The sequence below is a fragment of the Petromyzon marinus genome, chromosome 16 (assembly GCF_048934315.1).
Source record: "Petromyzon marinus isolate PM22_M1 ecotype Great Lakes invasive population chromosome 16, UKy_Petmar_22M1.pri1.0, whole genome shotgun sequence".
In the NCBI taxonomy this organism is placed as follows: domain Eukaryota; kingdom Metazoa; phylum Chordata; class Hyperoartia; order Petromyzontiformes; family Petromyzontidae; genus Petromyzon; species Petromyzon marinus.
The window spans coordinates 4,823,761-4,837,681 of record NC_133682.1 but is presented as its reverse complement, the minus strand read 5'-3'; the positions used below and the strand labels follow the sequence as shown (position 1 = coordinate 4,837,681).

The 13,921-nt window shown below is 43.9% G+C and overlaps 1 protein-coding gene across 5 annotated transcripts in view; it reads right to left on the bottom strand.

Moving 5' to 3' along the window:
* Positions 1-13,921, bottom strand: part of NR3C2 (nuclear receptor subfamily 3 group C member 2) — an 84,390-nt gene that overhangs the window by 30,305 nt on the left and 40,164 nt on the right. For all 5 annotated transcript variants that reach the window (XM_032955475.2, XM_076067429.1, XM_032955479.2 and 2 more), the window contains exons 6-7: positions 1,907-2,224; positions 1,428-1,572 (exon numbers count right to left, since the gene is read on the bottom strand). In XM_032955475.2, coding sequence (XP_032811366.2) covers positions 1,428-1,572; positions 1,907-2,224 — 463 coding nt within the window. The remainder of the gene's footprint in view (positions 1-1,427; positions 1,573-1,906; positions 2,225-13,921) is intronic.

The following is a 13,921-nucleotide window of genomic DNA, read 5'->3' as shown; positions in this document are numbered from 1 at the left end:
CTCAAAAAGGTGTTAAACCAGAGGACACCAAAAGGCGAACATTAACCAATGTGTGATAATATATATAAAAAAAAAGGCCACTATAAAACAGTGGGTTTATTTTAGAACCATGTGGCATTGTACATGACATTTAGGTGTTCATCTGTTATGGAAATACAATACGGTGTTATTTTCTACATGTAATACAAACTAAAACAAGAGTGGTGATGAATGTACTGATGAGTGTCGCTAGATATTGTGCATTCAACGCTTACGCACTTGTCGTCAACGGATTGAGCCTTGTAAGTGGATATAATTATATATTTGGTTTGAATTTTTAGATATTTACTGACATCATTGATAATAAGATACCAATTATGCTGGAGACCCCATTTGTAAATGATGTATTGGTACAATTCCTGTTAACCTGTTACCTTTCATTTTTGTGTGTGAAGTGTTCAGATGCAACTCCATTTAGACGCGATAGAAAGGCAATTGTAATGCATTCTAACATTTCAAATGTATTACATTATGCACATTTCGTGTATACCAAATGTACTAGAAATGTAAAAAAACATAGATTATGCATTATGTAAGTTCCAAGAACAGCACGGGCTGATGATGCGCCATTGAGTCGGATTCAGAGAAAAAAGGGAAGCATGTATTTTCATATTCTTAGTTCTTTCGGTAAAGTCACGTAGAAGGGAAACAATAAATAAAAAATATATAAAACAATAAAAAAAATCATGTATTTTCAGTTTACCGTGTGAAGGTCAGCATTGCTCTCAAATGTACTCAAGTGAAGACAATATTCAATACTTAAAAAAACCCACCTGTAACGAATGACTACCACAACACATTATGGGGGGGGGTATTGATTCCGTTTTCATATTTTTAAATAGCACGTTTCATTCTGTTTTCGTAAAAAAGGATTTTGCGTTAATGCCTAAAAACTCACTACAAATAATGATTATAATTAAGACAACAGGTTGTCATGGCAGCCCCAGTGCTTAATGACGGCATCAGTATGAGGCTCAACTTGTACAAATCGATGCATTTGTATGCTCATCACTTTCCGCGCTCCTATTTATTCCGGTTTATAACACATTAATGCACATGATATCACATCGTGCACAGCGACACAGATTGTGCAAATAATGTAATAAAATAATATTCCTTGCACAGTTGAAACAACGGTAGTAAAGACGCTTTCCAAAATAAAGTTTCGACATTTGCAGGGCAATCTTGCTCTGAGCATACTCTAGGAAAACAAAATTCATAAAAACCTGCAGCACAATTAAGGAACCGTGCGGTCCTGAAAATGTATAAGGCGCCTTTGCATACGACTTCGGTATTGAACACGTGCAGAATACCCGTCTAAGCGACATCATTCATGGGATCGGCGAGCTCGTAGTTTCAACGGACACTGTCGAGTAAAGAATGCTTACTCATCAAAAACCAGATCAGGAGCAAAGTAGAGCAGCTTGCTGTTGGTGTGCTGGAAGGACCTCCAGCTCATGGCAAATGACATCAGGCCCATCCATGAGTACTGGATTAACACCATCTGGTCGTCGATGTGCAGGTTTCGGAAACCTGTGGGACAAACATGAACCAATCCAAGCGTTAGAAGGACGATTTAATGCCAAAACTCTGGGGGCCTGATGTTAGGGCGCTTAATGATAGCCCTTGCAACAGTGGCATGATCAAATACAGCTGAATTAACGAAATTTTGTTTTGCATGCTTCTGCGGTATATTAGCACGGTTGGCTATGCAAGGTGCGAAAGAAGTTCAACATGCATACATATGTACGCACAATCAACACGCTCCAAGCAGGACAGGGAAGACTGGCGTTGCTTCACAGCACCGGGGTTCAAGCGAAGCGAAAACACACAAGCATAGGGCCACTCCCCTCCACCCCGCCAGTACCTGGCAGAGACTTGGCCCACTTGACAATGGACACGAGCTGCTTGTCGCAGAGGCGGTTGAGGCTCGACAGCATGTAGGCGGTGGTCTGGGACCGCGTGTTGTCATAGCCGGACATGACCACCTCGGGCTCGATCGCCTGCAGGATGGCGATGAGTGTGGGTGAGAAAATGGGCTCTCCGGTCGGCGGTGGCGAGAACGTGGTCACGGCCGTCGAGTTGCTGGAGGGTTGCGGGGTGGCAGACGAGGTGGTGGCTGTGGAGGACGCTGGGCTGCGCTGGTTCTCTCCCTTTACCCGGCCTTGCTTCTTAAGCTTGCGTGCTGCAAATAGTGGGGTAGAGTAGTTTTTGTTATATATACAGAGAGGGAAAAAATGACAATGACCCAAAACACACGGCCAAGGCAACAAAGGAGTGGCTCAAGAAGAAGCACATTAAGGTCCTGGAGTGGCCTAGCCAGTCTCCAGACCTTAATCTCATAGAAAATCTGTGGAGGGAGCTGAAGGTTCGAGTTTCCAAACGTCAGCCTCGAAACCTTAATGACTTGGAGAAGATCTGCAAAGAGGAGTGGGACAAAATCCCTCCTGAGATGTGTGCAAACCTGGTGGCCAACTTCAACAAACGTCTGACCTCTGTGATTGCCAACAACGGTTTTGCCACCAAGTACTAAGTCATGTTTTTTCAGAGGGGTCAAATACTTATTTCCCTCATTAAAATGCAAATAAATTTATAACATTTTTGACATGCGTTTTTTCTGGATTTTGCTGTTGTTATTCTGTCTCTCACTGTTCAAATAAACCTACCATTAAAATTATAGACTGATCATTTCTTTGTCAGTGGGCAAACGTACAAAATCAGCAGGGGATCAAATACTTTGTTTCCCTCACTGTATGCATGTAAAAAAACCCATAGGTGCTGCTAGGGAAACGTACGCAACAATAATGGTAGACATATAATGGTAGTTTGTTCGTGCACTCTCATGCTTGGGACAGTAGCCAATTCTTTGTATGATATATGTAGAATGACCAGCATGATTCATGAGATTCTATACATGCGTGGGTGGTAATCAGTTGGATGAGGTATGAGTGGTTTAATTTTTCTGTTATGTTTTTTTTAATTATTGCATGGTCACGTGTAATGCACGTACGCACGGGCCGGGGAATATATATTTTTTACGTATTATCAACTAACTGCCGACAGAGTTCTTGCCAGGAAAAAAAATAACACATGACGTACACAGATGACATACGTTGAGAAAATGGCACCATTATTATTACTTGTGATTTAATACTACATTATTACGAGTCAATGTATTTCTGATGTTTTTATGTATATGTATTAACAGCTGGTTGACACGCAATGTTAATGGTATCTCACAATGAACTGTGCCCATTTTTAGACTTGAGCTGAAGAGCGGCCCAAGGTTGGTAAGGTAGAGTAAATGATTTTCCATTGGTAATGGAAACGAAAAAGGGCAGCCGGAAAAACAATATAATTTACAACAGAATTCCAATTTTAGAAAGAGTATAGGTGAGACAAATGTGTTCCCTTCTCTTATGTCGAGGCACAGGGAAAAACACTCAAATGATTACATATTACACAAGTATGTAGTTAAATAAATAAAACCTCACAAAACAAACATACTTCATTACAGCATCGTACGTGTATCACTCTGTGCACATGTTACACTTAGACCAATGGTTGGCATTGTTAAGCCTTGGGAGGATAGGACTCCCGAGGCAAATTAGTCATAGTGCAGACATCGTGTGTACGCAAACAAAACGGATGCGAGGTGAGAAACTGTTGTGCGTGGATATTTCGCCCAGAGTACGAAGCCGTCTCTCTCTCTCTCCACACATACCACGGCCTCCTGGGAACATCCGGATGCACCTGTCCTTCCAAAGAACCTGGGAAACGCCACTCTGCACATTTCCCCCTCCCCACCGCAACCAACGAAGTACCTCCAAACAAACACGATAACCAACGACTCTCACAGTTATTCGGCGGTATCGTAGAAGTCACACGAGTCGCGTGGGGTTTTGTCCGAATGGCTCAGTGAGAATCCACATCCCGTGTGTCTCTGCGCACTTACACTTAGGGAAAAAAGTATTTGATCCCCTGCTGATTTTGTACGTTTGCCCACTGACAAAGAAATGATCAGCCTATAATTTTAATGGTAGGTTTATTTGAACAGTAAGAGACAGAATAACAACAACAAAATCCAGAAAAACGCATGCCAAAAATTGTATAAATTGATTTGCATTTTAATGAGGGAAATAAGTATTTGACCCCCTCTCAATCAGAAAGAATTCTGGCTCCCAGGTGTCTTTTATACAGGTGACGAGCTGAGATTTGGAGCACACTCTTAAAGGGAGTGCCCCTAATCTCACACCTGTCCACAGAAGCAATCAATCAATCAGTTTCCAAACTCTCCACCATGGCCAAGACCAAAGAGCTCTCCAAGGATGTCAGGGACAAGATTTAGACTTGCACAAGGCTGGAATGGACTACAAGACCATTGCCAAGCAGCTTGGTGATAAGGTGACAACAGTTGGTGCGATTATTCGCAAATGGAAGAAACATAACTGTCAATCTCCCTTGGCCTGGGGCTCCATGCAAGATCTCACCTCGTGGAGTTGCAATGATCATGAGAACGGTGAGGAATCAGCCCAGAACTACACGGGAGGATCTTGTCAATGATCTCAAGGCAGCTGGGACCATAGTCACCAAGAAAACAATTGGTAACACACTACGCCGTGAAGGACTGAAATCCTGCAGCGCCCGCAAGGTCCCCCTGCTCAAGAAAGCACATATACATGCCCGTCTGAAGTTTACCAATGAACATCTGAATGATTCAGGGGACAACTGGGTGAAAGTGTTGTAGTCAGGTGAGACCAAAATGGAGCTCTTTGGCATCAACTCAACTCGCCGTGTTTGGAGGAGGAGGAATGCTGCCTATGACCCCAAGAACACCATCGCCACCGTCAAACATGGAGGTGGAAACATTATGCTTTGGGGGTGTTTTTCTGCTAAGGGGACAGGACAACTTCACCGCATCAAAGAGACGATGGACGGGGCCATGTACCGTCAAATCTTGGGTGAGAACCTCCTTCCCTCAGCCAGGGCATTGAAAATGGGTCGCGGATGGGTATTCCAGCATGACAATGACCCAAAACACACGGCCAAGGCAACAAAGGAGTGGCTCAAGAAGAAGCACATTAAGGTCCTGGAGTGGCCTAGCCAGTCTCCAGACCTTAATCCCAAAGAAAATCTGTGGAGGGAGCTGAAGGTTCGAGTTGCCAAACGTCAGCCTCGAAACCTTAATGACTTGGAGAAGATCTGCAAAGAGGAGTGGGACAAAATCCCTCCTGAGATGTGTGCAAACCTGGTGGCCAACTACAAGAAACGTCTGACCTCTGTGATTGCCAACAAGGGTTTTGCCACCAAGTACTAAGTCATGTTTTGCAGAGGGGTCAAATACTTATTTCCCTCATTAAAATGCAAATCAATTTATAACATTTTTGACATGCGTTTTTCTGGATTTTGTTGTTGTTATTCTGTCTCTCACTGTTCAAATAAACCCACCATTAAAATTATAGACTGATAATTTCTTTGTCACTGGGCAAACGTACAAAATCAGCAGGGGATCAAATACTTTTCCCTCACTGTATTTATTCAGTAATGTGCACGTTGGTGTATACATACTCAACAGGTCAGTGCCTGCACTTGTTTTAAGAAACCCATTTGAGTGGATGGTGATTGAAAGCGAGAGTCAAATTTTTTATAAGACATCTGGTAAAATTAGGGAAATTTGGAGGTGCAGTTGCCTTGCGAATGCACTTATAGCATGTACCCAATTCTAGATTTGAAGCTTTCGTGACTGCAAGATTCACTCTTTGGTTTTTTCGGTAAAGTCGGTAAAGCCATGTGACTTTACCGAAAAAACCAAAGAGTAAGTATGTACCCAACTTTCTTGAGATATCTGAAGTGTGCTTTTGATTTTTATCATCAACCATGACCGACCTACTCCTGAATGAATAACGTCGTCACAATCTGTCACGTTTTCCGGATGCCATAATCCATCTTTCTCTCAAACTTGAGTCGATTCTCATCACTTCCATCTCCATGGTGGTCATGCTCTTGGCCTTGTTCCTTATTTTGGCTGCCATTCTCATACCAGTCTTGCAAAGAGAAACTATCAAAAGGATCTACGTATAGAGAAGGGGCAGCTACACCAAACTGTTACATTTGTAGAGGAGAGAAATACGCAGTGCGCACAGTTAAGCGGGTGCAACTGAGGTCGAACATACGTGCGTGTTGTAACATGAGGTTTGCACAGACAAACCGCCAGTAATTAAGGGGAGAAGCGGGTGCAACCGAGGTCGAACAGGTTGGCGCCTAGGAGACGGGAGATAGCGGGTGATGATAAGAAATTAATGGGACAACTGGCGCCGGCCTCGCAGCAGCTTAAGTAGTAGCAAGTGAAGACTCAGGATGAGCAGGGGGATATAAGAGGGAGTGTGTGTGAGCGAGGGGAGTTGTTGCCGGGAACCAAGAGTGAAGACATCTCGCCGCTGCCGCTCCAGCCGTCAACGGGACCTCAGCCCTCACGTCGTCGCCGGGCGGGTGTTGGCTGAACCCCCCACCCGGGACAGCCGGGTGAGCGGGTCTCAGGGAGCGTAGGTAAGGGCAGCGGTGGAGATGCGAAGTTGTCGTGTGCAGAGTCGCTGAGTGCAGAGCTGCTGTGTGTAGAATCGCTGAGTGCGAAGACGCTGTGTGCGGAGTCGCTGAGTGCAAAGACGTTGTGTGCGGAGTCGCTGAGTGCGAATACGTTGTGTGCGGAGTCGCTGAGTGCGGAGTCGCTGAGTGCGAAGACGCTGTGTGCGGAGTCGCTGAGTACGAAGACGTTGTGTGCGGAGTCGCTGTGTGCGGAGTCGCTGTATGCGGAGTTCGCTGGTTGCGAAGCTGCTGTGTGCGGAGTCGCCGAGTGCGAAGACGCTGTGTGCGGAGTAGCTGAGTGCGGAGTCGCTGGGTGCGGAGTCGCTGTGTGCGGAGTCGCTGTGTGTGGAGTTGCTGGGTGGGAAGTTGCTGTGTGCGGAGTAGCTGAGAGCAGAGCTGCCGAGTGCAGGATAAGTGAGGTGCAGAATAGATAAGAGCGGGGAGAAGTTAAGTATATGTGACCATACAGATAGTTATCAGAGTGCCTATAACAGGCGCAAGAACAGGTGAATAAAGTGTAAGTAGGTGACTTGATACAATGTATCGGTGCGGGTATTTTTTGAAGACACTTCACATTGAAGCAATGTGGTAAAATTTAATATTTTTCCGAATTTAATATTGCCCCATGTTCCAATCATACAGTCATAACGGCATCAAGGGAAAGGTATTCATAATATTCTCACTTCGCCAACATGGTAGTTGGACCTTCCAGTAAGTATGGAGTCGACTACTTTATACAGCATTGTCAATATCACAACAACCTCTCTACGGTTTTCACTTCATTACGTCAATGTATGTGTACAGCCCTTACGCCAATGCACTGCTGGACGAATACCCCTCAACGCTGTGCTGTTCATGGGGGTTATTTGACCCTACTTCACCACGATGGTCAGTGTAGGTTGAAGACGAGGAGCATAGATATGGGGGCGTAGAAGTACACTACAACAGTGGTTTTCGCTGCACTGCTCTCTGCTGCACACCACGTAGCACAGCTGCATGGCCGCCTCTGACAACATTTGTCTTAATGGGGATCCCCCGTCCAAGCACTATCCAGGCTAAACCTGCTTAGCTTCCGAGATCTGATGAAATGAGATGGGATGCATTCCCTGTAATTTGCCAATAGGCGAATGTTAGTAACCACCCAATAATACAAACCACTCTGGTTACTAATGTGCATGCTCAATCAATATTCCCCAGTTAAATAAAATGCATAGTTTTAATCACAGGACAAAGAGCAAAGCACATGTTATGATGGCATCCATAGTTTGATCCGTGCACCAGGAAGGACCTCGCCAGGGATACAGACCGAGCCATATCCACGGTTGTAATTACCAGCGAAAAGTCATTCGCATTGTAAATGTTGTGGGATTACTCTCCAACTCACTGGTGTGCTGAAGCATTAACTAATTGGCATGTTTTGTTCACGTGACAAGCCTTACTAATTGGATGTGTCAGGTGGTGGTGGGTTTCACAACACATTTATATTTACGCGATCTAATCCAAGCAACCTTAATTATGGACAGGATATCACACATGACTGTGGTGGCAGCACACGAGACGATCATGGCATCACAGGACACTTCAAGTAGGATTTGTTTTTATTAAAATTTTCCACTGGTATTTAAAATCATAAGCCCAACACTGCCTGAGGCGTTGCCCTATAAAAAGCACGGTTGAATTTTCTCTCTGCCCTGTATACTTTACGTAGTGTACGTTTAATGCGTAGGTGGTGCACGCCGGTTAACTCAGCGCTGTGGGGGCGAGCTTTGGTGCGACACACACGTTGCGAAACTCCCTTCCTACGAGCATCGACGGGCCACATACCCCGGCTTGTCAGATGGCGGCACAGCAAATGTGGAATCCACCTGTCCCATCTGCATGGGTTAAGAGAGTTGCCCCGTCACACAAGTGCGTGCTCACACTCGTTAACTGGCTGATAACACCTCAATATACAGAGGACTGGAGAGCTTGGGGAGGAATTTGGTGCTGGCTCCACCGTTTTCCCACTCGCCAGTGGTACCTCCTCGCACGACGAGCCGTTCGCTCTCTTGCAGGGCGAGCAAATAACCACGCGGCGTGTTGAAAATGTATAATAATCATTAAGTATTGAAAAATTACACTTAAAGGCTCTGTCGGTGTCTAAATCTATAACGTGTCAAGAGTCTTAATGCGGTTTGGCTTGATGTCGCTCCTTCTATCCTCACCACCTTGGTTCCTGCTCCTGACAACAGCAACCACGAAATCTCTACCCATGTTGAGAACCCGGTCTAACAGTCCGTCTGTTTCGTCTCATCCATACTGCACGCAACCACCAACACTGCAGGACACGACGCTGCTCTTTCCGTCTTATTCCCCTGCGCCGCTCGACTCTTGGACTTCCCCGCCACCGTCTCTTTTCCCCCCCTCGCCTTTTAAACCCCCACTCAATTCACGAAAACCCGATCCATCACTACCTTTGACAGTGCCGTTTTGTTGCCACGCCGTGCGACATTTTGGGCCTGTAAAATTACTTTCATTAAAAAAAACCACCCAGTTTCGGCGCGCAGCTCTTGCACAAAAATAGGTCAAAAGGCAGCAGGAGTCGCCGACGACGACCGTGCATATTCCCATATACGTGCGAGACGACCGCTAGGCCTCGTGTGCTGGCTTGCTTACAGCAGCTCTTGAACCGTGACCCCAAACTGCGCTCGGCCAATAAAAATGTCACTCACGATCCCGGGATACTTACAGCATAAGACAGGCAATAAATGAGAACGACAGTATCTGTATTAGGGCAATTAATAATAACAAAAGCAGACGAAGTGTGCGTGGGTCAAAGGTATATGTATTGCCTAGTAGGTTTCATATCAATATGCATTAATAAAAAAAAATCCTTCATGGGTTGATGGTACACTTTTTAACAGTAAACATACTTTAAGCATCTATTTATACTGGTACCATAACCTGTTATAAATATCCCAAAAAATATTAATAAATTGGTAAATTACACACCAAATATGTTTTTAATGTACCCAAGTAAAATGCTTTAATTACAGATGCAATGCTGCTCATGTAGATGTGTGCCAGCTTTTACAAACGGATGTAAGAAAATGGCCGAAATAATACATTTCTTCGGCCCATTGGGAATTCATTGAAACTTTAAAAAAGAGATATACATATACATTCACAAAGAAACGTTACGAGTTGTCAAACTGTCCGTAATAACGTCAGTCTAGTTTATAAGTTTGAGAGCACAGTGCCAGAATTCTGTGGGTCTCGGGATTGCTCTCTCTTATCCGCTCTTCACGGTCAGTGGCTCCACAGTTCCCAGTGCACATAGGCACACATCCATATTTTGGCACGAGCACGACACACAGACGCCTCGCACAACACAAGCGGCTGATCATACGATCACGTGCCCGTTGGCATCGAATGAGATCACCGACGGATGCACGCAATGAAGGCTTACGACCAATCAAGACGGGCGTAAGTTATTCTGTCTCTTGAGCAGGTTATTTGAAAACGATCCAAGAAACATAGTGCGGACGGTATCCTTCGGCCCAATAAATTTACCCGTTGCTGTGATATAGAAAATATTTCTGCACATTGACACAGCATATATCCCATACCTGTCAACCCTTTATCAGTGCCTACCTTATTACAGACCAATTCAGACCTTATTGGTCACCCCGTGCTCTTATAAATATCAACGTTCATCCTACAAAGTCCCATGACAAGGGAGAAACACAAACAAATAGACAAAAACATTTTTTTCCCGTATTGAAACAGCTGTATGCCGAATTAATTACAGGGCATAATTGAAGAAGTCAATCAACGCAACTGAACTTTTTTTTACTTTAACCAGGTAAAGCCCACCGAGTTATATAGCTCTTTTTTCAAAGATGTCCAGTAGAATCGGGTCAGAATCCAGTATATTTCGAACGCTAGATTTAGCGTGAGAGCATGTCTGTTGCTAATCATAGCAATAGCATGATTTCTGTTTAGTATACAGTGCTTAAAGGTATTTTTTTCAAGTAGAGCCTTAAATTATTTAGACACATGCCTCTTGTGAGAAATATTTGCAAGCTGGAGATCTGTTATTAAAGCCAGGACGCACGTTTTAATTGGGTGCAGGGGGGTTTCAGGCAATTTTATACTTTACTTTTATAAGGTATATATAAGGGAGTACATTGGGACTATTTAGCACTGCAATAGAAAAGTGTGCAAAGATACGTGGAGAGGCGTGGAATTACGATGAGAGACGGGCGAAGGAGCGGCGTGGATTTCAGAACATTTACAAATTGAAGGCATCACCTTGACAATAGCAATAAGTCGCCTGAGACAGGACACAATGATAAGAGGGGATAATGGCTCATGGGCGAGGGTAACGACAGTGGCAGCCAGGGGAAGGGAAAGTTAAAGAGGAGAATCCCCACCGTGGAGATGAAGTGATCAAATTTCTATCCCTGTCATGTCACCAATAGATGATTAAGAGAGAGAGAAAACACACGAGCAGAGAGAAAATTATTAATTAATGTCTCGCACTCAACGCAATTCCTGCGAGGCTATTTGCAGTACTTTATATTCGTGAAAGAATGTCATAGTTCACGGTTGTAGCTATGAAGTTTCTTCAAGAATAAGAACAAATAAAAGGGTGCATCATCGTATTTCAATGAGGTCATCTGTGACTCGAAGCTATACAACATTTTCCGTCCACGTGTATTGAAGAGCTTTTGTTTGAAACGGTCATTTTCTGACAGAATATCGCTATTTTCACATTTCATGGACTTAAAAAGCAGCCTTCTGCAAGTTTGATTTTCTACACGGCATATTACAGCACACAAAGCAACGTTTATAACGGCCTGGATAATGTCGCATCCAAGCACGCAGCCATGTTAGTTTTAAGGCCTCAACGTCTACAACTATGAACGTTGGGGCATAGTTGACATTCTATAGACGGCTTAATGTATGCACTGCCCGTGCCATCAGACATCAGGACTGTACTGGGTATGGTAGGGGTACATAGCTTACAAGCCAAACAGGAATGTGGACTCTTGGTTGTATGTGCCAAGATGGATGTCTGCAACCCTTATCAATCACGATTTGAAGTATGTATTTCAGCAACAGCCAACAACGGGAATTGTAATATATTTCACGCAATGGCAATGCCTGGACCATACAAATGCATTTTGCGATGGTTGAGCCTTGTCCAAGGGTTTTTAATCGGCGCGTACTGTGTTTTAGCAGGGATCTGAGTTCTAAGTGTCCCCATGGAATTGGCTTTGATGAAAAATTTGGGTTTAAAAAATTAATGGGAATAAAACAATTAAGATTTTCATTTCACGTAAAATTAGTGTTGCACCGTGTTGACGCGTTTGTGATTCAACCTTTAAGGGACCATTTATATACAAACGCTAACTCTTGGCAAGGCCCACAAAATAATAACCCAACAACAACATGGCACAAACCCCCCCTCCCCACCCACAAACAAACTCGCTGGCTCAGATTCTCCAAATTTGCAGCAAAAACTTAATTTCTAAGAAAAAAAATGTCCTGGATAGATACAAGCAGTGGGAGTATTTGGTATAAGGGTTGCCCTCTGTTTGCCAAACTAATACCATGGAGAACAGCTCTCAGTTCTCACAAAATCATTGTGAAAACTATAATGGAATCTCTCCCTACATATCAAATCCTTGATTGGAACGTGAATGGCATTGCGTTTTATGAAGTCTCCCTTTTGGTGCAAACTAAAAACGAAAACACATGGATAAGAAAAATGGTGACCAATAACAACAATGTTTACAGAAGACAACATACATACACAGCGCATTGTAAAAAAAAATGCACATTTGGAACCAGTGTGAGAACACAAGACAAACGCATTACCCTTGGAATACAAATACGAGATGTCACAAGCCATATCAGGACTACATACAGTCTTGGGATGAGGCTACATTAATACACGATACAAAACGATAAGCAGACTAACGGCACGAGGCGATATTTGCAGAGGTGACAATCGATAGTCAAAGCACGGGGATTGTAATGACAGCCGAAATTTGGAAAAGGCATTAAAGAATTATCACCGACGAGCAGGAGGCACAATAATGAAATTAGGAAACACGAGGGTGGGAGATGGATTGCTGCTGCACAGGTGACGAGAGCTTTCTGTGCCACCGTGAGCAGTGCCCAAGTCGTTGAATTGCACACTGCCATCCCAGATATTTGTGCTCGCCGTTTGGTTTAGTAGCATGCCAAACACGCCACATTGCTATGCCCGCTTGCGTTACTGACAGCTTAATGTGTTAACGGGAGCCCGATTCAGCGTGACCTAAAAATTTGTGGCCAAGTTTCTAAGGCTACGGGCCTATTATTTAACTTCGACTTGGGATCTCCCCGATAAACTTTCATATTTGAATACAAAAACAAGAGACGTCGAGGCTTCGGAAAGAATGTACGCAGGTTTGCGTCGATGTTCACGGAAGCTTGGGAGAAAATTGCACAGCACGCATTGCTGTGCTTGCATTATACTGCACTTAACACCTTTAGTCGTAGGTAAAAAAAATGAACGCGTTAATCAAATTTAAATGCTATTATCAACCAATAAAGCAGTTTGCTTAGAAGCCTACGCATGTGCAGAAACAAAGTTGGTTTTGACATTCTTTCTCCACGACTGTGCCAACTAATAACTGTGCTTCCACAGAGATATGTTCATGCGCAAATGCGTTTCAAATGTGGCACGAGTGCTTTACTCTTCCAGTTACTCCATATACGAGGAAACAGTCTGTGGAAAAATAATAAAGCAATTCACATGCCTTTGAAACGTGCATTTCAATCAGCGGGCTAATTAAACGTATTTTAAAAGATACAAATGAAGGGCTAATTGAGTTAGCACTCTCAGGACTCCCCTTGCCTGAGACAAACAATGCCCACGTTTATTTGCAGTCGATGCGTGCAGAGCTACAGGCCTGCGTTGTGCACTTGTATGTCCCATATTTTTCCAAAATAAGTCTAAATAATGACTGCAATTTAAAATGTAAACTGAACGGAGAAACACGTTTGGTTGCGGGTCTCCTTCAACCCCAAGCTTATGGCAACGCTTCCTGTCCACATGTGAAAAGCCAAACAAACATGTATAATTAGGCCATTCATCATCATCGAAAACCGTGATCAATCCACTGCTGGATGACGGTGTCCCCATGTTACTGTCACACTTCAGTCTTGCAATCTCACTCATGGCTCTGCCCTTGATGGTCTTCCTCTTGGATCTTGTCTCTCCTATGGCGACTATTCCAGCACTAGTCAGTCCATCGGACAACAT